Source organism: Dipodomys merriami, unplaced genomic scaffold (genome assembly GCF_024711535.1).
Source record: "Dipodomys merriami isolate MVZ:Mamm:240054 unplaced genomic scaffold, mDipMer1.0.p SCAF_1, whole genome shotgun sequence".
Classification (NCBI taxonomy): domain Eukaryota; kingdom Metazoa; phylum Chordata; class Mammalia; order Rodentia; family Heteromyidae; genus Dipodomys; species Dipodomys merriami.
The window spans coordinates 3,446,952-3,473,388 of record NW_027202270.1 but is presented as its reverse complement, the minus strand read 5'-3'; the positions used below and the strand labels follow the sequence as shown (position 1 = coordinate 3,473,388).

Here is a 26,437-nt window from a genome sequence, read left to right as displayed (position 1 = left end):
CTCTACCACTTGAGCCACTTCTGGCATTTTCTGCTTATGTGGTACTCAGAAATCAAACCCAGGGCCTCGTGCATGGAAGGTAAGCACTCTACCACTGAGCCACCTTCCTAGCCCCTTTGCTAATTTTTTTAAATTGGGTTGTTGAGCTTTCTCTTGTAGAGATCTAGGTATCCTTTAAATATTAGAAAAATAATCCCTCATGTGTGACACTGCAATGAATTCTCCCAGTGAGTGGGCTGGAACTTAATTTCATTGTTTTCCATGCAGGTTTGAAAAATTATATAGTTCAATTTATCAAAAACTTTTCCTATGACTCCTGGAAGGTTCTATGACTCCTAGGAAGTTCTGTGACTCCTGCAAAGTTCTATGACTTCTGGAAAGGTCTATGATTCCTGGAAAGTTCTCCCCAACTCTGAGATCATGACGGATTCTTCTTGGCCTCTAGTCCTTTTGTGTTTTTGAGCTGTGTTATATATAAATCCTTGGTTTACTTGGAATCATTCTGGAGTCAAGAACAAAGTCATAGGCGTTTAATTTCCTTTTGTAGGTGACAACCTGGTATTCTAATCTGTTTACTTCCTTTTCTCATCCATTGGAGATTTCTGGTTTCCATGTATATTTGAGTATATGTTTTAGTTTCCTGATTTACATTTTTAGTCATCAGTCATTTTCCTGTTATCAACGGACTCTTAATAGCATTTTTTAAAATAGTTAATTAAGTAATTGCTTGTCTTGTGCTGGTACTGAGGCTTGAACTCAGGGCTTTGTGCTGTTTTGTTCAATCACAGTTGACACTCTACCACCTGAGCCACTCTCCAGCTCTATATACTATGTCTTAATACACGGTCAGTTCCTCCCACATCACACTGCCTTTTCAGAATTTTCCTGGTTATCCTTAATTATTTGCTTTGTGTCCCCCTCTCCTCTCCTCTAACAAGACATCATTGGTATTTTTATTTAGATCGTATTATGTTTTTGGATGACACTTGGGAGAGCTGTGGCATTTACAATGTTGAGTCTTCCTACCTAAGAACATATTTACACCTGTTTCCTTGTTTGTGGCCCATAGTGGTATTTCATGGACCACACATGCTATTGTTTAGTTTATTCCCAGGTGCTGCAATCTGTTGGTGGTGCTGTTGTTGTAAATGGATTTCTATTACATTTCCTATCTGTCTGATGTTTGCATGTATAAGCCCATTGCTTTCTGCAGGCTAATTTTGTAACTTACCAATCCTGCTTCTCACATTATTTCTTTATTCTTCAGTTTATTCTTTCTGCTTTTCTATGTGTGGAACACACCTGCAGTAAATGATCATTCCATTTTCTGCACTCTGCATTGTCTTTCTAGTTTAATAGTGCACAGTGGTTTGTGTAAGGCCATGTTTGATAATAACAGTGGTAATGACCATTTCTCTCCATTTTTCCTGCCATTAATGGAAGTGTTTCTGGTGAATTTAATTAAGCATGATATTGGGTTTTGAACTAAGAAATACTCTGTCATGTTGACGAAGTATCTGTACATTTCCATTTCTGTTGGGTTTTATTTTTGTAATATTGGGAATGGAGGTTGAATTTGTAGACACCCTAACTGCATCCACAATGCAGAGTGCGAGGTCTTCCTCTCTAGATTGTCTTCTCTGATGCAGTGCACTGATGCACAACCCAAACGCACACTGCTCTTGCCTTGTTTGTTTTCAGTGCCTATACTGGGGATTGACCTCAGGCTTTTGCTTAGCTTTTTAAAACAAGGATGGTGTTTTACCTCTTGAGCTCCACCTCTACTTCTGTCATTTTTGCTTGTTAATTGGAGATTAGAGTCTCTGAGATTTGTCTGCTCAGGTTGGCTTTGAAAACCATGATTCTCAGATCTCAGTCTCCTGAGTAGCTGCCAGTGTAAGCCATGGGCCCCCAGCTGTTCCGGCATTTGGAAATAATTGCCATTCATGGTGGTGTTTTATTAACTGTGTTGCTGGGTTGAGTGTACTGGATTTAGCTGAACTGTTTGCACTAATACTCATAAGGAGGACTGCTGTGGTATTACTTGTATGCGTATTTTGGGGGGAATCGGTATCAATGCTGTGCTCATTTTACGCCAGGTATTGGTGCCTTTGAAGCACAGGTTTAACTACTTTGGTGTACGCGTCAACACTATGATGCTTGATCATGTGATTGCAGGAGCCCACGCAGCTGAGCCCCACGGTGCTCCTGCGGAGCACCGAAGCAGCTGCGGAGGTGGAGGCAGGTATGATGCTGTGCTCTCAGTGCCTCAAATGTGAGGGATGCCCTCACTGATCTCAGCCTCGGTCCAGTAGGGAGGCCAGGCTGCCATCTTCATGAGGAGAGCAAACCTGGAGGCGGGGTGGGGGGGGGGCTGCGGGGGTTGCGGTAGGATGCGGGTCGCTGCCTTTTACTATCAAGTTGCTCAACTCTGTGTGTGTGTGTGTGTGTGTGTGTGTGTGTGTGTGTGTGTGTGTGTGTGTGTGTGTGTGTGTGTGTGTGTGTGTGTGTGTGTGTGTGTGTGTGTGTGTGTGTGTGTGTGTGTGTGTGTGATGCTCGTAGTCCCAGAACTGTGGGAAGTTAGATTAGGATGACTGCAGTTCCAGGGCAGTATAGGTATGCTTGTAAAGAAGCACCCCCCTCCTGTCCCAAGTTGTAACTGGAATATAGTGCTGTCCTGTCATTCCAGTTACACAGGAGAATAAGATTGGGGGGGGGTCTGAAATTCCAGCCAGCCCAGGCAGGAAAGTCCACAAGACTCTGTCTGAATGGAAGATCTGCATGTGGTGGTGCACTAGTGATCCCAGCTATCACGGAAAGAACCGGTGGATCATAATGTAGGCATGGCTCTTGGCAAAAAGTGAGACCCTGTCTCAAAATAACCAGTGTTAAGGAGTTAGAGGTGCGGCTCATCAGTGGAGAACCTGCCTGGCAAGCCTGAGGCCCAGAGTTTAATCCCCAATACTACCAAGTGGGGAAAAACAATTAAGCTGTTCTGTGGGCCCCTTTCTATCACAAGGCATTAAGCAAATAATCCTGGCTTTGTTTGTAGCTTGCTTGGAGTTAACTCCCCCTCTTAATGCTGCTTGTGGACAACTCAGACATTCCACCGACATTCTTAAGCCTATAATTGCTACCTTTCTAAACGATCACAAGGGAGTTTGGCTGCTTGCCCTGGTCTGACTTTCAAGACATAACTTGTGCCTAATAATCCAGTGATAGGACCAGGAAGATGACAGATCCTTGGGGCAAGGCTGGCTGAATGGACCGAACCACAGAGTTGACAGAGAGGCAGGGGGAAGGGTAGTGGGGTGAGGTGTGTGTGTGTGTGGGTGGGGGAGTGGGCGCTGATTCTGGCAGGGAAGGGGAGCAAGAGAACTTCTGGCTAAAAAGGAGCCCTGGGCCTGACCCCTGGACTCACACGGGTCACGGGATGTGGGACATGGTAGGTGGAGGGGTGGGGGAGGGAAGGGCGCCAGCCCCGACCTGCAGCCCGGGTTTTCCTGCTGCCCAGAGCTTCATGCATTTGGTTCCTTGTCTGAGAACTAGACGGGTCTTCTGGGTAGGGCTGTATGAAGGGCAGAGGCCGTGAGCTGCTTTGAAAATGTATGGCGGGGTGGGGGACGCAAGCTGCGTGCGTGGGACAAACTTGGCCCGCTGCCTGCTTTTGAAACCTATCTTGGCTGGAACCCAGGCCCGCCTGCCCACTTCTTCACTGTCTGTGGCCACACGCGGGTGGCATGGCAGAGCTGGGTAGATCTGGCACAGAAGGTGCACTCCACAGACTAAAATGCTGACTACTGACCTCTAGTCTGTGGCAATTTGTCTTATTACGTGCTTCAGTTTAAATTACTCAAATAGCATTCCTGAGTCAAAGGGAAGCCACATTAAAACATCGACTCTCTGTGTCCTATACAAAGTGTCCTTCTAATTTCGGCTAATTCTGCAGAAGGTAGGACAGTGACTTTTGCCATGTGATCATCAATTTGTCATTGAGCTGATTTAAAATTTGTACCAATTGCCTAGGTAAACAGGCACAGTAAAATTACTTTATGTTGAAATGACTTTGCTAGTAAACTTAACAATAATTTAAAATACACTATATGCGTGTATGGAAATGTCACAATAAAAAGCCTTTGTACAATTAACATATGCTAATTAAAGATGGCAAATTCTTTTCCTATTCTGATTCTTTTCTACAGAAATGTTAGTTCAGATTGTTTTGTTTTCTAAGACTGGGTTAAATATGAATGGCAATTTGTTCTCACATCTGATATGCCCAGTGATCTCCTGAATTTATCAAGTGAGTTTTACTTCACTTATTTATTTTTGTTATTTGGGTTTTATGTACTCAGACATACCAGTATCTTTTTTCAATGATTTCTGCCCCTGATGTCTGTCTCAAATGATTTTCTACCCTCTGATTCTTAAATATTCCAATAATTTATTCTGCCTTTTGGTCTAATATTTTTACATGTAAATATTTAGTGACTGAAAATGATTATTATTATTGTTATTTCTGTGCTGGTCCTGGAGTTTGAACTTAGGGTCTTGGTGCTATCCCTGAGCTTATAATTTATTTATGTTTTTATTTGAGGCTAGCACTCTACCACTTGTACCACAACTTCACTTCTGGCTCTTTTGTTTTGGTGGTTAATTGGAGATGAGTGTCATGGATTTTCTTGCCTGGGGTTGATTTTGAACTGTTATCCTCAGATGTCAGCCTCCTTAGTAGCTAAAGTTACAGGTGCAAACCACCAGCGATTGGCTCTGAATATTATTTTGTTGTTTGTTAAGAGAGTAAATAGATTTCCTTGATTTTGCCAAGGGTGAGCTGGTAAGCCTGATACTACTTATTGGTCCATTGTTTAATAGTCCATAATTCCCTCCATTTTTTGGAAGTTCTGGGGTTGAAGCTTGAACCTAGAGTTTCATTCTTTCTCGGGAGTACACTACCACTGAGACCATGCCCAGACCTTCTGTTTTAATTTCACTGTTGTGATAGGGTGTCGATAACTGCCTAGGCTGGCCTCCCTCTGCCTCCTCAGTAGCTGGGATTACAGACCTGTACAGCCATGCTCAGCTGAAGCCTTCTCTACTTCCACAAAATGACACTGTATTACTGAGCTCCAGTTTACATTAGAATCAGTTTCAGATGTAGTATTCTTTTTTTTTTTTTTTTTTTTGGGTCTGGTCGTGGGGCCTGAACTCTGGGCCTGGGCGCTGTCCCTCAACTCTTCAGCTCAAGGCTAGTGTTCTACCACTTGAGCCATAGCACCACTTCCGGCTTTTTTTCTTTTTGCTTATGTGGTGCTGAGGAATCAAACCCAGGGTCTCATGCATGCAAGGCAAGCGCTCTACCACTGAGCCACCTTCCCAGACCCTCAGATGCAATATTCTAAAGCCAGCCTATTTGGGTAGCTCACTAATTGTTCATTTGTCCAAATTGCTTGATCTTCATAAGTTAATTTGCATAAGGTGTTTTGCAGGTACTTGGCATGGAATATTTGCTCCATACATGTTACCTGTTATTTTTGTTGTTGCTATTCCAAAACTGTGGTGTTTAATTACTTTAAAAAATTAGATTTGTATCTATAACACAAATCCTCCATCATTATAGTTATTAAAGAGAGCGTTTTGGATATTTCAATAGATTTTTCCAGATAAGCTTGAAAATAAATTTGTTAATACAAAAATTACTTTGATTGTTATGATTTGATTATTATGACTACCATGATTAAATTATTTTGATTGAACTGCATTTACTTCAGGGAGTACTAGGAAGATAATATGTTTTTGTGCTTAATTGAGTCTTTCTATCCAGAAAAATGATCCATTATTCTATTTGACCCAATCTTTTTTTCCTTTTCTTCAGTAAAGTTTTGACAGCTACTTCTGTACAATCACTTAATTTGTCAATAAAATTTCTTGTTAAGTTTCCTAGGATGGAAACTCATATTTTGAAGTGATATAATTAACACTTCCACAATATAACTCCCTTCCTGGTTTTTATCTGATTGTAGCTTGCATTTTCAAGGAAACGTTAGCCACTAGTTCTGATAGAGACACCCTAGAGCAAGGGAAGAGTAGACCATGTACAAAGGTGCTGAAGGTGACAGAGGGACAGGTAAGTGGACGGCTGGGGTCACCCCGGTGCTGGGAGGGACAAGGAGAATGATGGAAAGATGGGCAGGAACTAGGACGTAGTGAGCTCCTGGAGGGCAGCTGCTTCGAATTTACCAAGGGAATGAGCTTCATAATCAGCGTATCCTTTTCAAAGCCTGGGCAGGAAGAAGGATACATTCATTTTCAAAGAAACTTGAAAGAATCATGTACTGAGATACGCCATAGAATGTGTCCATGTACATGATAGTAGAAAAATAACCAAGGCCTAAAAAACACCACAAGCCTGTTAGCGTTAGAGTCTAAAGAAATGTGATTATGAGACATTGACATTCTACTTCTCAGTCTCACTCGTACCTGTTCTGGGGTCTTGTCAGAAAAGATAATAGCTGAGCCTCCTTCTTCGGGTTCAGGGTAGTCAGGAAATGTGCCGGTCAAGTTCCTGTGGAGGGAAAGAAGACACATCAAGACAAGACGATGCAAGTTCTCTGCAGACCCCTCACAGAGGAGGTGGGTGCTGGGACGGGGCTCCCTGTGAGGGGGCTGGACGCCACGTCTCCAGGGGCAGGGTGGGGGGCATTCAGCAGCAGGTACCCTTCTTCCAGGACTGCTTAATTTGAGAAGAAACATCTCTGTTTAAGACAGACTGTCCTTTTCTTCCTCCTCTTCTCCTTTTATTTCATGTTGAGATGACCTTTGCTTTAGACAGAAGCACAAATGTAGTGCATTATATTTAGCAAGTACACAAGACTCTATTATGAAAATCACCTCTATCATCAACAACAATGAAACGGGTTTAGGGCTGATGGTGGACTCAGGTGGTATAGCACTGTTCTAGCAAGTATGAGGCCCGAATTCAAAACTCAGTACCACCCCCACACCTCAAAACACCCCCCAACCCCCAAAAAACCCTAAAGCTGAGCCTGGTAGATCAAATCTGTAATCCTACAGATTTGATCTGGGGACTGGAGATCTCATCTGAGAGACTTGTCGTAAGAGGGGGTATGGTGGTGAACACCTGTGACCCCAGAGACAGAGAAGACGTGGCTGGATGTAGTGGGGCATGCCTGCCCTCCATGACTCTGGAAAGTAGGAAGATAACCCATAAAATGAATGTTTCCTTGAAAATAACCAATGGAAAAAGAGCTGGAGGTATGGCTCAAGTGGTAAAGAACCTGCCGAGCAACTATAAGGCCCTAATTTCAACCCTAGAACTTCCAGAGAAACAAAAACCACCTGGAAAGTTACATATAATTTGAACGTATCAATTTTTCTACTGGTTTAATATTCTATTTTCATACTCCTATAAAATATTAAGTGCACTGCCTTTTCATAGGTAAATGAGCATATCTGCTTAATTGTTTTATTTTGTATAAGTTTATATAACTCATTTTACATAAGCTGAGATTGAATTCTTTTTTTTTTGAATCAGTTGTGGGGCTTGAACAGGGGCCCAGGTGTTGTCCCTGAGCACTTTTGCTCAAGGCTAGTGCTCTAACACTTTGAGCCACAGCACCACATCCAGTTTTTTGATAGTTAATTGGAGGTAAGAGTCTCATGGGCTTTCCTGCCTGGGCTGGCTTGGGATTCTTAGATCCCAGCCTCCTGGGTAGCCAAGATTATAGGTGTGAACTACGGACGCCTGACTGGATTACTCTTAAGAGTCTGAAAACTGGTGTTGGGTACTTAAACACATATTCAAAAAACTCCCCAAATACCAGTACAACAGTGGCACATTTAAAATGCCTTCTGTGTAAAAGATGATGGTGCATGCTCATAGACAGACAGACACATATACACACAGACTCCCACCGCCCCCTCTGCTCCCCGTCCTGCGTGGCTGGGGACCTCTGTGCCCACAGAGGATGGAGCTTCCCCTGCTCTCCTCCCGCAGACAGGGCTGGGGCCGCTCACTGTGCGGCTGGCAGAGGGCTGAGTGTCACGGCCTTGGCTCAGCTCCCTGTGGGAGGCGCCGGAGCTGCAGGGTGCAGATGTCTGATCATCAAGGTGTGGGGGGGAACACAAAATGTTATTTTGGCTCCTCAAGGATTTCCGGCATGAACAGCTGGGGTCTGACAACCCTGACTGCAGGAGACGCCCGCCTGGGGCTTCACAGGACCCCAAATGACACGGTGTCAGGAAGACGGTGCTTTTGAGGAAGGGTGGAGACCTAAGCACCTGCTTCCTGTGGAATCTGATCCCTGAGTCCCAGCTCCGTCCTGGGCAGGGGCCGCCCTTCCCCAGGGCATCACACCTGTGGCCACCACCCAAGGAGCCTGGGTCCCTCAGGCCGAGTGCATGCCGGGCCCTCCACCATGCTCAGGGCTGACTCGAAGCAGCAGTGTTATTCAAACAATGGGGACGGCCAAAAAAGCTGCATGTCAGCCCGAGGCCACCACAGCTGCAGTGTCTGAGGTCTCAGCCACCACGGCCTGGGAGCCGACAGGGCCCCACGACTGTCCAGTCTCTCCGCACTGACAAAGGGTCTGGTTTTGGGTCATTTTGGTCCATGTTTCCCCGAGTCTCACTCCCCTTCAGGCCTTTCCTCTTCCTGCCTGGCCTCCCCAGCTCCTTCCTCCGGCATCAGGATGCTGCGCTGCCTCCCTCCGCGCACATGCTCCCTCTCCCGCCCTTAGATCTCAGCCTGGCTCCCACGGCTCCCTCATCTCTGCTTCCCTGCGAGGTGAGGAGCAGCGCTCCACAAACAGCACCCCAGGGGGACAGGTCTCCCAGGAGCCGAGGGTTAAAAGACGCCCGTTACCCTTCCAATTCGTATCTTAAGTCGTGACCTTGGCAGCTCGGGTTCTGACCTTGCTTGGGGAGAGGGTCTTTACAGACCCTTATTTAAGATGCCGGTCACCATGGACAGGGCAGCCCTTGCCCACGCCACTGGAGGAGAAGTCTGGACACGGCCAGCCACAGAGGTGATGCCCAAGGAGAGGGGGCCTAGGGTTCCAACCACGGGAACTGAGAGGAGATTTCATTGCTGCAGCCCTGCCTAGGCTGAAGGACTCAGTTGTGGTGGACCCAGCACCCAGGTACAGAGTTCAGCATCAAGCTCGGGCTCTGCCTTTTGTGGGAGTCAGAGGTCTGTGACCCCTTCCCTGAAAGGCATGCTCTCTTGGCTTTCCACAGCCAGGCCCCTGGCAGCCCCCCGCTTCTTCCCGGCTCACCCTGGCTTCTCGGTGCTCTCCCTTGCCTTTTATGGTGCCCGCTCACGTAGGGGACCTACGGGCAGCTGATCAACGTCTGGTGGCAGGCTTGGCAGGCTGGCCTCCCTCCCCCACAGCCTTCTCTGTGGAGTGCCCTGGTGTGACACTAGGGGTTCAGAGCTGGGTCTTGGGGCTTTTCCTCACCACTATCCAGCTGCAGCCCCACTGCTGCCTGCCCGCACCAGGGGGCCCAGCACAAATGTCTCCGAGTTACACACGACCAGAGCTTGCAGCCTGCTTTGGTCCTCTCCTTGGGTACCCGTGTCAGTCTGTCTGCACACCCTATGGGATTCTGTCTTCCTACTCTGTTTCTGTGTGATTGCTCTGCACCTCTGCCCGGGCCCAGGACGTACAACTGCGCACTGCTGTTAGGCGATGAGCTAACTTTCCACGATGCTGCCTGAGACCCCTGGGGTGTCAGCCCGTGATGTCACCGTCTACACAGCCTAGGACCGGAGGCCCTGGGTTAACACCAATGTCCCCTTCACCCCGTAAATGATTCTGGTAGCATTCTGTCATTCGATTTCCCTGTTTTCTTCTCTAATTTATTTGTTTCCTGAACCTCAAAAGGTTGTACCAGGGGATTACAACTGAACGTGTCCACCTAAGAGATGAACGCTTCCTGACCAGACTCACCCCTTCGGTCATTCTCCCCTTCTAGATCATTCCTCCCTATGACTGATTTCCCATTTCCTACTTCCCTTATCACACTGTTCACTGAGTGTTCTGCTGGGTTTGTCCTGTTTTCGTCTTGGACATTAATGATGTAGTTCTTCGGCTTAACAGTACCCCTTCCAATGACAGTCCTGTCACACCCCCCCCCCCCCCCGCCCTGTCTGTCTTCACCACCTTCCCTTTGTGAGCTTAGATCCACCACGCTCACCCTGGGGAGCCCTTTCTATCTCCAGCCCCTCCTCCAAGGCTTCGCCCTGATTAGAGAAATTAAATATTTGAGCGGTCGAACGCACTTGCCTTCACGTATTACTTCAATGTCCAAGTGTCAGAGAGTCCTCCCCAACCACGCTGTATGAATTATTTTTTTTAACCAAATAGAGTAACTTCCCTCTTTATTTTATGTATTTGTTTTTGTTTGTGTGCTGGTGCCGGGGCTTGAACTCAGGGCCTGGGCATGGTCCCTGAGGCTTTTCACTCAAGGTTAGTATTCTACCACTTGAGTTCTGCTTTCAGTTTTTTGGTGGTTAGTGGGGGGTGAGAGTGTACGGACTTCCCTGCCAGAGCTGGCTTCCAACCAAGATCCTCAGATCTCAGCCTCCTGAGCAGAGTCTGGTTATAATTTCCCTCTTACCACACAACCAAAGCTCCTGCTGAGGTGGGGACCTCTGGGTGGGGATGAAGGGGGACCACGAGGTATTCTGTCGTGATAACTGCAGCTTCTCTTTGCAGCCTGCAGAGTGATTTAATCGATGCTCGGCTCTTTTCTATTTAAAGCACATTTCAATGCAAAATCCTCTGCACAATTACTACGTGTTAAACATGCTGCCTTTGTGCCTAATAATTATTCCAATTACAGCTTTCCCTCGATTATAATTCCACAGCCACCCAATTATCTCCAAACTTGCACCATTTTTCTGATTTAGTGTGTGCCAGAATGTCATTCCAGAATTCCCTCTCCCCGCCCCACTTCCCACCCAGTTCTCAAATTGCTGACCGAGGAGGAGTGGAGGCCCAGATGCAAGGGAGGCTGCGGGAAGCTGGGCCGGGGCCTGGAGACACCAGTCTGAGACGCGGACATGTTAGTGTGCCTCACGCGTGAGCGGCGAGCCGCGCACCGGCACATGCGGGCACGTCTCATGGGGTGACACTTCTTAGAGGAAACGCACAGCTGTTTGGAACAATATTAAATTTGTATGAAACCAACAGATAAGACTTCAAATGACTCTTTGACTCCCTAAAACCTACTGAGAAAAACTTGTGTTACCCAGTGCATTTTAGAGATTGATACTTAAAAACAACCACAAATGATACTTCCTTCAGTCCAGACTATCCCTAGAATATTATGTATGTGTGTGTGCACATGTGCATGCACGTGAGGGGGGGGGAGAGAGAGAGGAGGAAGGGGGCAGGGGGAAGAAAGACAAGAGAGAGGAGAAGAGGAAAGGAAGGAGGAAAATGGAGAGAAAAGGAGGGAGAGAAGGAGGGAAGAAAAGAGGGAGGAAGAAAGAAGGAAAAAGGAAAAACAGGAAGGAAGGAAGGAAGGAAGGAAGGAAGGAAGGAAGGAAGGGACAGAGGGAGCAAGGAAGGAAAGAAAAAAGGGAAAATGAGAGGGAAGGAAGGAAAAGGGAAGAAGAGACAGAGGGAGGAAGAAGGAAACAAAGGAAGGAAGGAAAGGAAAGGAGGAAGGTAGAGAGAGAGCAAGGAAGGAAGGAAAGAGAAAGAGAGAAAGAAAAGAAGGAAAGCTGGGAGGAGAGGAGGGGAGGGAGGGGAGGAGGACGGAGCAGGGCAGGAGCTGTCCCTGTTGGAGCCTCATTTCTGCCTCCCGCGTGACCAGGCCTCGCTGGGCCCCTCAGCTCCTCTAGCTCTGCACTCCCTTGGCCTCCTGGTTACCTCGTCTAGGGTCAGGGCCTCCAACACCCTGCCACTGGGCTGGCCCAGGCTCTTGTGCCCCACTTCCCTCTAATGGGCTTCCCCAGGGCTCGGCTGTGCCAAGCGACCCCATTGTTCCAGCTCTCATCTCCACCTGTTCTCACTTGGTCCCTGTCCATGTCTGCGGCCTCGGGACCCACCTTGCACTCTCCGGCCAACACGGTACAGATGCGGTGTCCGCCTTGCACCTGCTAGGCACCAGGAACCCAGGCCCACCCAGCGCCAGCCAGGGCAGCGGGCCTCTCAACCTCGTGCCCATGGAGGGGGGGTATTTCGTACAAGGAGGGCTTACCTGGCATCCACATGACCCCAGTAGGGCTTTTGCCAGTTCCTTTTGTGCCTGAGATTTCCAGCCCAGCTCTGTGGGGGCAGAGACAGGCATGGGGGACAGAGAGCCTCTGCCCTTCACAGGGGAAGGGGGGGTGGGCCTGGCCTGTCTAGACCTGCTCCCCACTGCCACTCAGTCTCATTCCAGACACTTCGTCCATACCTGCAAGCATTGCTGTTAACAGCGGCAGCTGTTCTTGACTACAGATACCCTGGGCAAGAGATACTGTCCAGGTGGATGTGCATTACATGTTACACACACCCTCCCCTCCAAACAGCTTCTCCGTGGGATGATGGCGATGGCTGGGCTCTGTCGCCCACTTTGACTGCCAGAAAAGAGGACACAACAGCATGTACTCATGCCTGGACATTCTCTTTTCAGGCAGGTGAGGAGCTCACCCGGGCCAGGCTGGCTGGCATGTGGGAGGAAGGAAGGCTGCATCACTTGCTGCCTCTGTTTGGTGGTGCTGGGACTCAAATGCAAGGCTCCCTTTCACTTGATGGTGTTCTACTACTCATACCATGTCTCCAGCCAAGCTTTTTGCTACTTAATTTTGAAGATGGAGGCTTGCAGATTTATCCTGCCTAGGGCTGGCCTTGAACCTCCATCCTTGGGAGCCCGACTTCCTGAGTGGCTAGGATTACAGGTATGAGCTACCAGTGCCCAGCCCTGCTCATCACCTTTTGTTCATTTCAGTATTGGCTTTCCAGCCAGGGCAAATGGGAATTACGTATCTAATTAAATAAACAAGAAAGTAAGCATTTATAGTAACCACAATTTCATATTTGCTTGTTTCTTCTTATATTTTAGAAGTTTTAGAGATTGATTATTAAATAGAACTTATCATTTTTTTCTGCAGCAGAGTTAGTCTAATTTTATTTTTAAATACTTTGGCTCCAATAGTTAAGAAATTTCTGGCTCCTATTCACTTCTCCATTCTGCTTTCTGCTACTTTTTGGCCTTGACAATTATACCAATTAGTTGGTACAATTGTACTTCTTTTTTTTTTTGAGATTATTACTTTTCTCTTCACTTCATTTATCACACAGCACTTAATTCTATTTTTGTCAGATCCTGGGTTATCTACTTTGTTTCATTGATCTACATTTGTGCTTTTACATTAATAAAAGCACTTACCTTATTTTTCTTTATAATATACTTAAAATACAATGTCATTTGTCCTTCCTATTGTTCTTATTTTCTTATTTTAATCCTAATGACTTTGATAATTATATTTTCAGGTTCAATAAATAATCCTGTTGGGATTTTAATTGAAATTGTGTTATCTCGATAAATCACTTAAAGCAGATCCGTCATCTTTCCATTTAACCAGAAGCAAGGCAAAGTCCCATTTATTGAAGCAGCTTTTGTTCACGGGCCTTTGACATCTTGACATTGCTCTGAGATTTCCCTTTCATGGTTAAACCACCATTGGTTTAAAAGACATATTCCTCTAGGTTCTTTAGAATATTAATTCCTGTTATTTCTCCTTTCATATAAACATTAACACCCATTCCTATTGGGGTTCAGGTTCAATTACTATCAAGGACAAAATCATTCCTGTTATTCTTCGAGACATGCTGCTCCATAAGGTGTAGCTTTCTTGTTAAAAGAAAGAATTCTTGATTTTCCATTCATTCACTGACCCATCTGAACCTGTTTACTCAGTATTAGGTACTCACAAGAATCTCACAAGAATCCATGAACTGAAGACATAAACAATCCTTCCCTGCTCAATTTATATTTTATTATGCCAAAATTACTTTTTTCTCTTCCTTCCTTCCTTCCTTCCTTCCTTCCTTCCTTCCTTCCTTCCTTCCTTCCTCCCTCCCTCCCTCCCTTCCTTCCTTCCTCCCTTCCTTCTTCCTGCCCTCTTTTCCTCCCTTTCTCCCTCCCCTACCTCTCTCATTAGTCCTGAGGCTTGAGCTCAGCCTTGTGTTCTTGCTTGGCTTTTTCCACTCAAGGCTGGGCAGATACTCTAGTATTTGAGCCACAGCTCCACTTCTGGACCTTTGCTGGCTATTTGGACATAGGAGTATCACAGATTTTTCTGCCTAGAATGGCTTTAAACTGTGATCCTGATTTTGGCTCCCTGAGGAGCAAGGATTATAGGCATGAGCCACTGCCTGGCTTGTTTATTAATTTTTTAAGTAAGGAAAGAGTGACATTCATCAAGACACATTGTATTCATCAACTGCTCTGTTGAATAGCAACTCCTTTGTACAACTACTCACAGATAACAAAATATATTAAAGAATGAAGAACGGATGCTTGATTTTCTGTATGAGCAGAAGTGATCAAAGTTCTTTGATGTATACAGCATTCATGTCCTGCCATTTAATGACCTAAGCACTTGAACCACTTGGAAATGTAAAAGAGCATTTTGAAATAACTGAATGAACCAGAGAAAATGACGGGAGCACAGACATATTGGAAATTGATCGAAACAAAAACTGATGACTATAATTTACACTTCAGCTTTTTGGAACTGGGGTTTAGACTTAGGGCCTCATGTTTGCTACTGCTATTTGAGCCGTGTCCCCTACCCTTTTTGCTTTTCGTTCGTTTTTCAGAGAAGGTCTTCCCTTCATAATGACATTCACCTACTAGCAAGAGCTTGGTAGCACTGTCTTATTGAATCCTTCCAGCTGCCATGTGGTCTGGGCATTATTATTGTTGCTGACAATTTGCAGATGAGGAAATGGATTAGCAGGCCTTTCCCAGGTAGGGCAGAGTGGGGCTAGGATCTGCCAGATTAGCCTCTACCACTGAGTCTCCATATGGCTCACAGCTCAGCTCAGCTGACCAGCCGAGGAAAGCATGCCCTCTGCGTAGGCTCTGATAAATAAGGCTAAACATATGCCTTCATGCGGGAGAAAGGAGCAGGTGGGAGACTAGATGTACAAGGAAAACAGGATTGGAAGGGGGATGAAGAAGCCCAGCATGGACCAACGCACCCCCAGGCTTACCCACTGGGTGCTGGGAGAAGCAGCGTGTGCCTGAGCTCTGAGCTCCCTCTGGGCTCTCGGATCTCTGCGGGCTTTGTGGGACGAATGCGTGGGGCGGGGTGGGAGAGACAGTGCTCATTTCTTACACAACTTCTGCAGTGACTAATGTTCCTTTCTTAATAAAATCTATCTGATATGGCAAACTGCTTTCTTTTTTGTTTGAGGACGGTTGGGAGGGAGAACGTGGTGCCTTAAATTTTTTGAAGAAATGGGAGATACAGGGCAGTTGGTAAAGTTAGGGCCTGGTAAGAATTTATGCATATTGTCAAAGATTCTTGCACAAATGTGAAAATGGCCAGCGCTGGAGTTGCAGTGATTTAGAAAGCAGAACTACTCCAATGATAAATTTCTCCCCAAGGTCTGACGCGGACCCTCTGTGGGCCTCACCACTTCAGACTCGCCGGGCAGAGATTTATCTGTGTTTCATCAAGTATGAAAAATATATGGATGGGGGGGGTTCCGGCCAGTCCCTCCCAGTCACCCAGACACCTCCATTAACGTCAGCGGGCCCATAAATTTACCCTGGATTCGTGAGCAAGCAGCTTATGCCACTGCACGGAAGCCTCTCAAGGTGTCGCTTGCTGCCTATAAATTCGCTGACACTCCATAAAGCCTATGGGCAGCACATGGACTTAATTACAAGGGTCTCCTTGGAAAAGCAGGGAGTGTACGTGTGTGTGTGTGTGTGTGTGTGTGTGTGTGTGTGTGTGTGTGTGTGTGTGTATGTGTGTGTGACACCCATTTTCACCCATTCTTAAAAGAGAAAAGGTGCCACGCGCACAGGCAAGTGATTTCTCAGTGGGTACCCTGCAGTCCAACTCACCTAGTGACGTTTGTACTTGTCCGCAGACATCGGCAGCTACAAAGCTTCCGATCTGGCCGGAAAGTGTTATGTGGAATTCTGTTTGTGACGGCATGGATAGGAACTGCTCCAGCCAGCCTAGCTTTCTCTTTAAAAATTCAATTAGTTCATGAATTTATTTCTTTTGGGCAGTCCTGGGGTTTGAACTGACTCATGGCTCACACTTGGTAGGTGAAGTGCTCTACCACTTGAGCCACACATGCCCCAGCCTTTAACATTTTATTAAATGAAACCTATTTTGATTACTCACCTGGTGAGAAAATGGTATATAGACTTTGTTTTCATATTCCTATCCCAAACATCTATTTGTGTAGAAAACGTAGTCCCTGGGCCAGAGCAAGGCCCCTTCGGAAAGGAGCAAAGGCCAGTTCAGAGACAGCATCACCTTCCCTGTCACACCCTTCCCAATCCCAGATCCAAGCAGCTCAGGAAAGCAGTCCAGGGAAGAGAAGAGCCAAGGGGCACGCTATGCAGTCATCTCTATTTTAAACTCACTTTGTGAGAGGTGCTTTTGAAAGCAGGGAATCTTTTCCTTTTAAACTTTAAAATTTATTTTTAAGTAGTTGTACAAAGGAGTTGCATTTCACAAAGCAGTTTAGGGACAGCATGTATCTTGACCCATGTTTTACAAGCATGAGCAAGGGTGCGTTAACAGGAAGCTCGGTCATGGAATGCCTGCCTAGCAAATGCAAGGCCCTGAGTTCAAACTCCAGTCCAAAAAGAGTTGCAGAGAAGAGCAACTTTAGGGCCTAAAGGCAAGCACTGAAGATCAGGATCCGGTGAACATTCCTATTTACAACCACGAATGCACAACACCTTTCTGTCCCAGGCAATGCCTACATTGTGGTGCAGCACAGACACCCAGACTCTGCGTATACAGACCCAGAGGCCTGTGTGCAAAACCCAGTTCCGCAAGCCAACTGCAGGCCACCATGCTGTGGGGCCTTCAAGGACATGGCCCTACCTCTGGCCACCCCATCTCCCATCACACCTGCAGCAGAGCTGCCTGGACCCGAGGCCCTCCACACCCCTGGTGTCCCAGTGAGGACCCGGAGTAGCTGGCATGCAGGGGGCGGGGGATACAGCCCCTGGCTGCTGAGACATCACAGTTCCAGCACTTCAGGGAAGCGGGCTTGATGCTCGCAAGTCTATGGCACAGAGAGACCCAACCAATGGACACTGGCTGGCCCCGGAGCCTCTGCGTCTTTCATCAAGACCTGGAGCCTGGATCCATGACCAGAGCCTTGAGCTGCTGGAGGATCTTCATTTGATTTACTGTGATGACTGACATCAACCATTGGCGGTCATGTAGGCTGCACACCTGTCCCTTAGCCCCAAGCGAGCGACGCTCCCACCTCGAGCTCTTGTCCCTGCTTTGATGTTCCTCGCTGTGACCTCATGTATGTCCCACTCGAGCAGGGCAGGCAGGGAAAGGCATGCTCCACCTTCCCACGTGAGTCACAGCACAAGTGTTCCCGGGTCCTCACTGACCGCAGCCGCTGTCTGGCAGTCACCAAGCGTGAATTACTGAGAACCTGACAAGTGCGAGCCCCTAACTCACCTCTCTGTGACTGACCATCCATCTTGCTGAGACTTTCTTCTCAGCCTGAAAGCAGTCTGGGCACCCTGCACAGCACTTGGAAGATAAAGGGAAAGAGTGCAGCCATGATCACCCCGCTCCGACAAGACGGATGGCGAGCCTCCTGGGGCTTCTCCTGGATGCCCCCGTGAGTCTGCAGGGAGAGCTGGCCTCTCCCTGGAGAACCGGCCCTGGCTCTGCACAGCTGGTGCTTCAGAAGGTCTGTCCTCCCCGGATGTCATGCCCACCCTGCCAGTCGTGTGCAGGGTGCTAGCCACGGTGCCTGATTTCTGAGAGTTGGGTGATGCCACGTAGAAAGTAACGGAGATGAGGCACAGCCATCTTCCTCGTGCTACCTCCTCCTTTCTTCCCTCTTTTTTCTTCCCTCACTTCTCATTCTTTCTGTGTCTCCCCTTTCCTTCACACTACACACAGCCATCACTATACTGTGCACAAAGATGCTAGGAAGTTGTGGGGAAGAGAAGGCCTCAGGAGTTTGGTGAGAGCTAGCTAAGACCACTGTCCTCTGATGCCGGAGGCCTCAGGACAAGACTCCTGCTGCTGGACCCGCGGAGAAAGATGCACGGTCAGGACCGGAGCAGGAATTCCTGCCCTGCCTCCTATGAGCCCGAGGAAGCCATGCAAAGCTTCCCAGGCTCAAAGGCCTGAGCGAGGCCCTGCCACAGACCCATCCCGGGCACAAGGAGACCTACAGGTTCACATGAGGAACAGGGCGGCTGGCAAGGGCTGCCTGGTGGCAGGGTGGGGGCCACTGTGAGCTGGGGTCCCAGAGTGTGGGTGGGGAGCACATAGTGCTCCATGGGGAGCAGAAATAGACATGGGAAGGGCACCCTTCCAGGCCGACGGACGCTCTGAAGGCCCCTTCCCGCCAGGGACACTGGGACTCTTAGCAAATTTCTGCAATTTCTTAGCAAATTTCTCCACCCACTGGGCAGAAGCATGGGTCTGACCCATGGCCTAGACTAAACTCAAACTTGGGGAGACTTGTCCTTCACTGTGGAGGGAAAGGGGGACAGAGAGCCTCTCACGGGACTGTGGGGGTTGTGGAAAGCTGAATGATGGTCCCCAAGGATTCAGAATCCTCATCCCTGGAGCAGGAGAAGGGTCTTTGCAGATGGGAGTAAAGTGAGAGTCAGGAGATGATCCTGGATGATCTCGGTGTACCCTAAATACTGTCCCCAAGAATCCTTCCTGTAAGACAGAGGCCAAGGGGTCTGGGCCCCCACAGAGGAGGACAGAGGCCAGAAGCGGCGAGGAATGGCTTCTCTTCAAGCTTCCAGAGGTGTCCAGCATGCCAGCACCTTGACCAGACCTCTCACTTCCAGACCAAGGCAAAAACACATTTCTATCGCTCTGAGCCACCAAGTACACGGCGATGTGCTACAGCGGTGAAGTTAACGCACGCAAGCCATTGCGGAAAGCATTCAGCTCCTCCTGCGGAGTCCCGGGGGTAGGAAGCAGGACCAGGTGAGTTTGATGATGTTTGACCAGGTTTGCTTGATGAACACTAGACACATCCACCAATTGAACTTATGTTTCTAAAGCTGTAGTTTTGGATAAAAATTGCTGCTTTAAATAGTTCATACTCTATGAAGGATACGGCCACAGGGCACCTTCTCAAGGACAGTCCCTACTCCTGGGTGTTGGGAAAACAGGAAGAGACAGCAGACAGAGGTGGAGAAGGTGCTTGCAGAGGGTCGGTGCATTCCTTGTCCCCACTGGGCAGGGCCAGATGCCCGGGAAAGTCCCAGATGCCACTGGGAAACCACAGGGTGAGCTGGAGAACAGATTACAGAGTGTACAGCTAATTACACAAATTACAGAGTGTACAACTAAGATACATGAGAACACAATATTTGCAGAAAACATCATTCAAAATAGAAAAAAAAATCTGTGTACGGCAGGTGTAATCCCAGCACTCTGGAGGCTGAGATGGAAGGATTGTGAATTCAAGCACAACTTGGGCTACACAGTGAGACTTTGTCTCAAAAGCAAAACAAAGCAAAACAAAACCCAGAAAAAATACACGGAAAATTCATATAATCTCAACAGGAAACTTGTCGGGTCCAAATATAATACCTTCTTTACTCTCCACAACCACCGTGGATGACAGGTGTATGCCAGCCTCCTCCAGATGGCAGGCTGAAACTGGACCAGGGTGCTGTGACTCACAACCAGCAAGGGCACCGCTGGGCAGACACTGGGCAACCAGCCCCAAGACTGGATTGCTTCCCTCCCTCCCTCCCTCCCTCCCTTTCTTCCTTCCTTCCCTTCTCACTTCCTTCTTCTTTCTAGCTTTATGTAGGCCAGTTATAATAAATAAAAGACAAATGACAACCTGGGAGGTCATTACTGCACCAATCTGTCAGAAACCTTTGGGATCTGTAATTGTGTAAGGAAGAACAGCAGCACGAAGGGACATGGGTGCACAACAGCCAGTTCACAGCCCAGGAAACGTGGCTGACTAGACTCAGATGCCTCCCCACCTCACACTAGCACAGAGGGCACAAACAAAGGGATTACCAAAACAGGAACCACTTCTGGAAAATGTTACAGAAACCACCATCAATCCTTTAACTCATGGGTCTATGTGACTGAACACTAAGCAATGGCTAAAAACATGTGTGAGAACATTTTAAGGACATGGGAGGAGCCAATGTTTAAGTTTTAGAATTTAAAGAAAGAATCCATAAAGGTACAAACATAAAAGTGAGAGAAAAGACTTGGATAAAATTTCCTAAAAATTCATAATATCTATGTCTATATGCATTGTAAGGGATTTAAGTTATCTCCTCTAAACTCATCTGACAGATTTCTTCAAATACGCATACATTATTTTTAACTTAGGGGAAAACATTTCATTTTGAATAGCTTAAAATTTGACTTCACAAATAACTCCCTTTGGTAGCTGTATGTACTGATAGAATGAGCTGAGACTAGGTATTCTGGATGTGGGAGTATTTATTGCTTGTGACTTCTCCTAATTTATTGAGTTATCCTTGAGTGTCTGCCTGGAATTTATCCTGAGGACTGATCACGAGTCACGTTTCAAAAGACAATATTTTCTTTTCATTTGCCTTTGATTTGAAAAAGCAAGAAGGGTTTTGATCAAAGTCAATCAGATAAATGTAATCCAATTACAAAAATAAATTCACCCTTGACCTGATATTATTTTTTTAAAGGAATTTTTATGGCTTTGAGAATTCCTCACGGTGCACCCGGGAGGCCGCCTCTGACTGGTCTCCAGACCCAAGGTCAGCAATAGGAGGGCGAAGCGAAGCGTCCTCCAGGGACGGCTGCATTTTCAGAGGCGCCCAGGCGCCCGCTACAGGTAGGTGCCCCAGGAAGACACTGGGAAGGCTCCCAGTTCCCATGATCCCCGGGACCTCAGGTGAGGGCAGAAACTCGCACACACCACCGCCTTCCTGCCTGCCCACGGCTGTATGGAAGGACGATGTCCAACAATGTTTTGAAGGTGTTACATTCACTGATACCTCGAAAAGCAGGGAGACAATGTTTTAAAGATCAGTCCAAATTGTGTTTCTTCCCTCCCTCCTCCTCTATTTTTCTAAAATAACACCCATTGAAACAAAAGGCTCCTGGCAATGCTGAAGGGTATGAAGCGAAGCGTGACCATGCACCCCGCCGCCCCCGCCCCAGGGCCGTCAGACTCACGAATCTCTGGCAGACCCTTCCAGAATGTTTCCATGCATGTGCCAGCACATATTTAAGAGTGTGTTGTGAAAACAGTAGTCCACAGCTTCTCTTTCTGTGGTTTTGGTTTCAGTGACTTGCTGTCAACTATGGTCTGAAAATATTAAGTGCAAAATTCCAGAAATAAACAGTTGCTGTGTTTTCAGCCGTGTGCCATTCAGAGTAGCATGAAGACATCTCGTGCTATGCAAGCCCTGCAAGGACCTGCCCATAGGGACGTGGACCGTCCCTCCGTTCAGTGTATCCACGCTGTATACACTGCCTGCCTGTTAGTTCCTTAGCAGCCAGCTTGGTTATGAGACCAACTACTGCAGTACCACGGTGCTTGTGCTTAATTCTTACTTAAGAACTAATAAGGGCCTCACACACAAGCATAATGATACATGGGTATGCTCGTTCTGTCTTATTAGTTACTGCTATTTATCTTTTTCTGTGCCTAATGTGTATACTCAGCTTTGTTCCACAGATATGCAAGTATAGGAAAGCCACATTGTATGTATCCGGATCTGCACGATCTGACAGGGGTTCTGGAACAGAAAGACTACTGCATGAATATATGCAAATATATGCAAATGAACATGTACATTTTAGCTTATCTGGGTTATAATTGTACATAGTGCTTTCAACCTAGTTTTGCCACTTAACAATGTGCTGCATTTTAAAATGTCTATATAAAAACAAACAATCATTTCATTTATAGACAACATATTTTTGCAAAGCTATTCCTGACACACAAAGAAGGGAAGTTCTGGATGATGGAAATTTGTGAATTCAGGGCATATAATAACCATTAATCATGACAATGAAGGTTTTCAATTAAATCAAAGCAATTTAGTCAGAAGACTTGGTTCTCCAGGAAAACTGCCTTTCTAACTAAATTTCTGTGATTGCAGTTGGACAAAATCATCTCAAGCATATTTTCTCCAGATACCATTATGTAGTTGGTTAAGAATGGAAGACTAGTTGGGTCCCAGTGGCTTATGTCTGTTATCCTAGCTACTCAGGAGGCTGAGACCTGAGAACTGTGGTTCAAAGTTAGCTGGGCAGAAAAGTCCCTGAGTTTCTTATCTCCAACTAATCAGTAAAAAGCTGGAAGTGGAGGAATGGCTCAAGTGGAAGAGTGACAATCTTAAGCCAAGGAGACAAACAATGATAGCACAAGACCCTGATCTCAAGCCCCAGGATTTGTTCAAAGAGAAAAAAAATAAACGAACAGAAGATCCTAGCACCGCTAGCTGCCCCATTCACTGCTCCTAGTAGAGGCCCGTTGCTACTGGAAGAAGGCAGAGTGGGCAGAGGGATGAATGGCTGACTCACAGACCCAAGCAAGCACTCTGGGATTGTGCCATGGGCCCCAGATGACAGAACTGACCCACAGGGAAGTGAGGTCTGAGCCCAGAGTTGCACAGACATCTCGTGGGAAGTAAGGACTCCGGCTTGCTAATTTTTCTTCATCATTATGCAAAACCTCAGAGCTCAGGGAGAAGACAGGGAGGAAGTGGGGAGGAATTGGGGAGGGAGCTGCTGGGGAGGGTCTGAGAGCCACTCTCCACATGAAGAACAAGGCAGTGAGCAAAGTGGAGAGAAGGAAGGAGGAAGGTGAGTGGGTGAGGACACCGCTAAGGGTCTCGGTCAGAGGGGAGTGCATGCACAGACACCAGCAGAAAACTCAGGGCCGGGGTAAGGAGATTCCTAAACACCGGAGACCCCTGGGCAGTGCTCAGGAGAACCATGAACACGTGGCTGCGAATGAGGAGGGCCATGAATACCTGGGTTGTGTTAAGAAAACTCCACAGAAGACAGGGAGGTCCCGAGAGAATCAGTACCCAGGCAGGACAGGCTATGGGCCAGAGGCTGGAACTGGGGTGACTGGATGCATATGCCAGAAACCATGGGCTGCCCCCAAAGATCAGGCAGGCCGGAAACCCAGCTCCTGGCCTTCACGACCTTCTGGGGCATGGTAACCAGCACAGGCATTGACTTTTGGCGGATTCTGCTGGCACTGTCCAGCGATGTCGTGGCTAGGGTAATGGGTTGGGTGGTGCTGCAGTACACGCAGCACCACGCAGCTGCCAGCCGCACATGGCTAGTACAGCCATGCAACCTCAGACGGGACATAGCCCTATACAGTTTACCAGTGTGCTTACTTCAATCAATACGCTGCGTCACTCCGCTGGAGCTCACTGCGTGTTCTCTTGAGCTCCACTTAATCTCACCTTGCATTGTTCAGCATGGTCCCGGGAACAACAAGCTATAGTGTGTGTATGTGCATGTGCGTGTATATGTGTGTTTGTGTGCACAAAGACATTATGCAGTCAATGTGTGTAAAGATTACACCATCTGATAGGCTGCTGTAGGTTCCTCTGGGACATATGCACAACCACGAATTCACCTAACACTCAGCACGTGTTGGTTGTGAAGTGACACACATTTGCATGTGCTGGGCTGCTGTCCCTCTGTGGGGGAGCGCCCCTCCCTCCATGTGAGGGTGTGAGAACAGCCCCTCCCCCCCCCCCACCAACAATGCCGTAGGAGAAGGAAAACAGGGCAAGGTTCTCAAGAGGGAGGTGTTTGGATGGCCTCTAAATCCACTCAGAAGAGATGGCTGACCCGAACAGACAACTTTGAAGTGAGAGGGACAGCCGGTTATAGCTGGCGAATGTCAGTTTTTTATGCTGTGAGCAAGACCGGGATGGACAGCTGGGCTGACAAGAGGAAGCCCAGCATCTGAAAAGCAAGCATTTTATGAGCTGAGTCCTGGCATTTTGCTGATATCTATCATTACTGTGGCACATTTCTAACAGCTTGACTGGAGCATTATTGATATGCAATCAACGGCTCATATTTCACGGGTACAATTTGGTACGCTTTGACAAATGTGTACATTCACGGAGACCATCACCCAAGGAGAGGACAGGAGGGGGTGGAGGGGGCCAGTGGGAGGGGCCCTGTGCTGCGTGTGCTGGAACCTTCCTGTCCCCGATAACTGTGGTTGGAAGGGATTCACACCAGGGCTTCCTCACTCACACATCCCTCACTGATCACACTTGCTGTAGGCCCTGAAGAAGGCAGAAGGGAGGTCACTCATCCCAGATGAACTTGAGAAATAGCATTCAATATTTCAAGTATTTTCCTGCGGGAAAGGGCAGAGCGCCTTCATCGAACACACATAACTGTCCTATCAAACATCCATGAAGAAACTGTTACAGTTTAACTTGTTCAGTTTAGCTTTGCTAAATGTGGGCTATTCCTGAGGACCTATGAGTGCTAGAGTCCCAGGGAAGGGACTCTGAGCCGGCGGCAGATCCCTGCGCGTGCGGGGCGAGGGCTGCGGCCTGCGTCTCCTCACGCTCAAGTTGGAATTTCAGTGTCACGGGGCTTGTGAGGAGAGGCAGGAGCTTCCAGTTGTGGGGCCAGGGGGCTCCTGCTCTCATGACGGATGAATGCCATCACCAGCAGAGCAGGGCCCTGTTTAGAGAGCGGGTTAGGTGCTGTGGGGTGAGTCTGTTCTAGAGAGGAGGAGCTGGTGCTCCGGAAGCCTCCTGTGTTGCCACCTGGCGCTGCGGTGTTGTGCGAAGGCTCGCACCAGCCAGGGTCTCTCTACCTTGCACTTCTTCGGCTCTAGATTATCAACTGAATAAACCATTATTGGTTATAAATAAGCCCACCTCTGGCATTCTGTGTGGGTGTGGACCGAATTCGCCCTCCGACTGCTGGGAGGAGACCCCCATTCTCCTGCCCCTCGTGTTCTGGGAGCCCCCTCGGATCCTTGCCCTGAGGGCCTCTGCACCAGGCACTGACAGTGCGGGCGCCGGCGTCCCCAAGCCAGCGGAGGCAAGGGACACAGACGGAGACCAGCCAGCGCGTCTGCCGTATTGTTTTCTTTAGAACTGAGTTGTCAGGCTTGAACTGTGCCAAAGGGATGATCTCTGAAGGCCAGCTGGGACTGCAGCCTGCCTGCCACAGACATGAAATGACAGAAAATATTTAATACTGTTTATGAGGGAAAGTGTGATTTTGTCTTCTGTCGTCAACAGGGCCCTCCCAGTGAGTGGGGTGGGCTAAGCTGCCCAGCACCGGCGTCTGAGCCTCTGGGGAGCAGTGCAACAGGATGCAGCACCCGCGTGCGGGAGGATAGCTACGCCAGCCTTTCCTAGCCCCATCAGCCACCAGGGCGCTTGGCCCTCTGCTCTGCCTTTAGCAACGAAAATAAACTTGAAACCGTCAACACAGTTACCTACAAAGTGTTTGTCCTACCGTGTGAAACTAAGAAAACCCTTTAAAACCCGAGTCCTGCAACCAAATCCATGATTATTTAGCATTGTATTTAACAGCCACGAGAGGACTGTTATCAGTTGAGAGGCCAGGGGTCTTGTCCCCAGACCTCCTACTGCCCCCTCTTTTCAGGGAGCCCTAGATCAGGTTGCGGTCCCGAGGCTGGCAGCCACAGCGTGGCAGACAGTTCTAGGACGGAGAACCAACCCGGAGCCTCTCACAAGTAGGTAGACTGCCAGGAGGGCCAGAGGGGAGGGCAGGTTTCTGATGGTTGCTGGAACCTTAGGTTTGGGGACAGACCTGGCTATGAAATTCTACTTGAAGCAGCTTATTATTATTATTTTTTTTTAAAAAACAGGGCATGAAGAAATGTCAATTATACAAAAGAACTCATGTCTGAATTCTTAGCCTGGGAACCTCACTTTTCAAAGGTGAAGCTCAGAGACTGTGTGCTTCTATACCCACAGGCTTCTGGGCTTAAGAACCTAGCACTTGCTGGATGCCTGTGGCTCACGCCTGTAACCCTAGCTACTCAGGAGGCTGAAATCTGAGGATCGTGGTTCAAAGCTAGTCTGGGCAGGAAAATCCACAAGACTCTTACCTCCAATAAACCACTAGAAAACTGGAAGTGGCTCTGTGGCTCAAGTGGTAGAGCACTCGCTTTGAGCTGAAGAGCTGAGGGATAGTGCCCAGATAGTGCCCAGAGTTCAG

The 26,437-nt window shown here is 47.8% G+C and overlaps 1 protein-coding gene across 1 annotated transcript in view; it reads right to left on the bottom strand.

Moving 5' to 3' along the window:
• The window catches only part of Iqca1 (IQ motif containing with AAA domain 1), a 122,069-nt gene that overhangs the window by 69,253 nt on the left and 26,379 nt on the right, over nt 1-26,437 (bottom strand). The window contains exon 7 of the mRNA XM_070020160.1: nt 6,481-6,565. Coding sequence (XP_069876261.1) covers nt 6,481-6,565 — 85 coding nt within the window. The remainder of the gene's footprint in view (nt 1-6,480; nt 6,566-26,437) is intronic.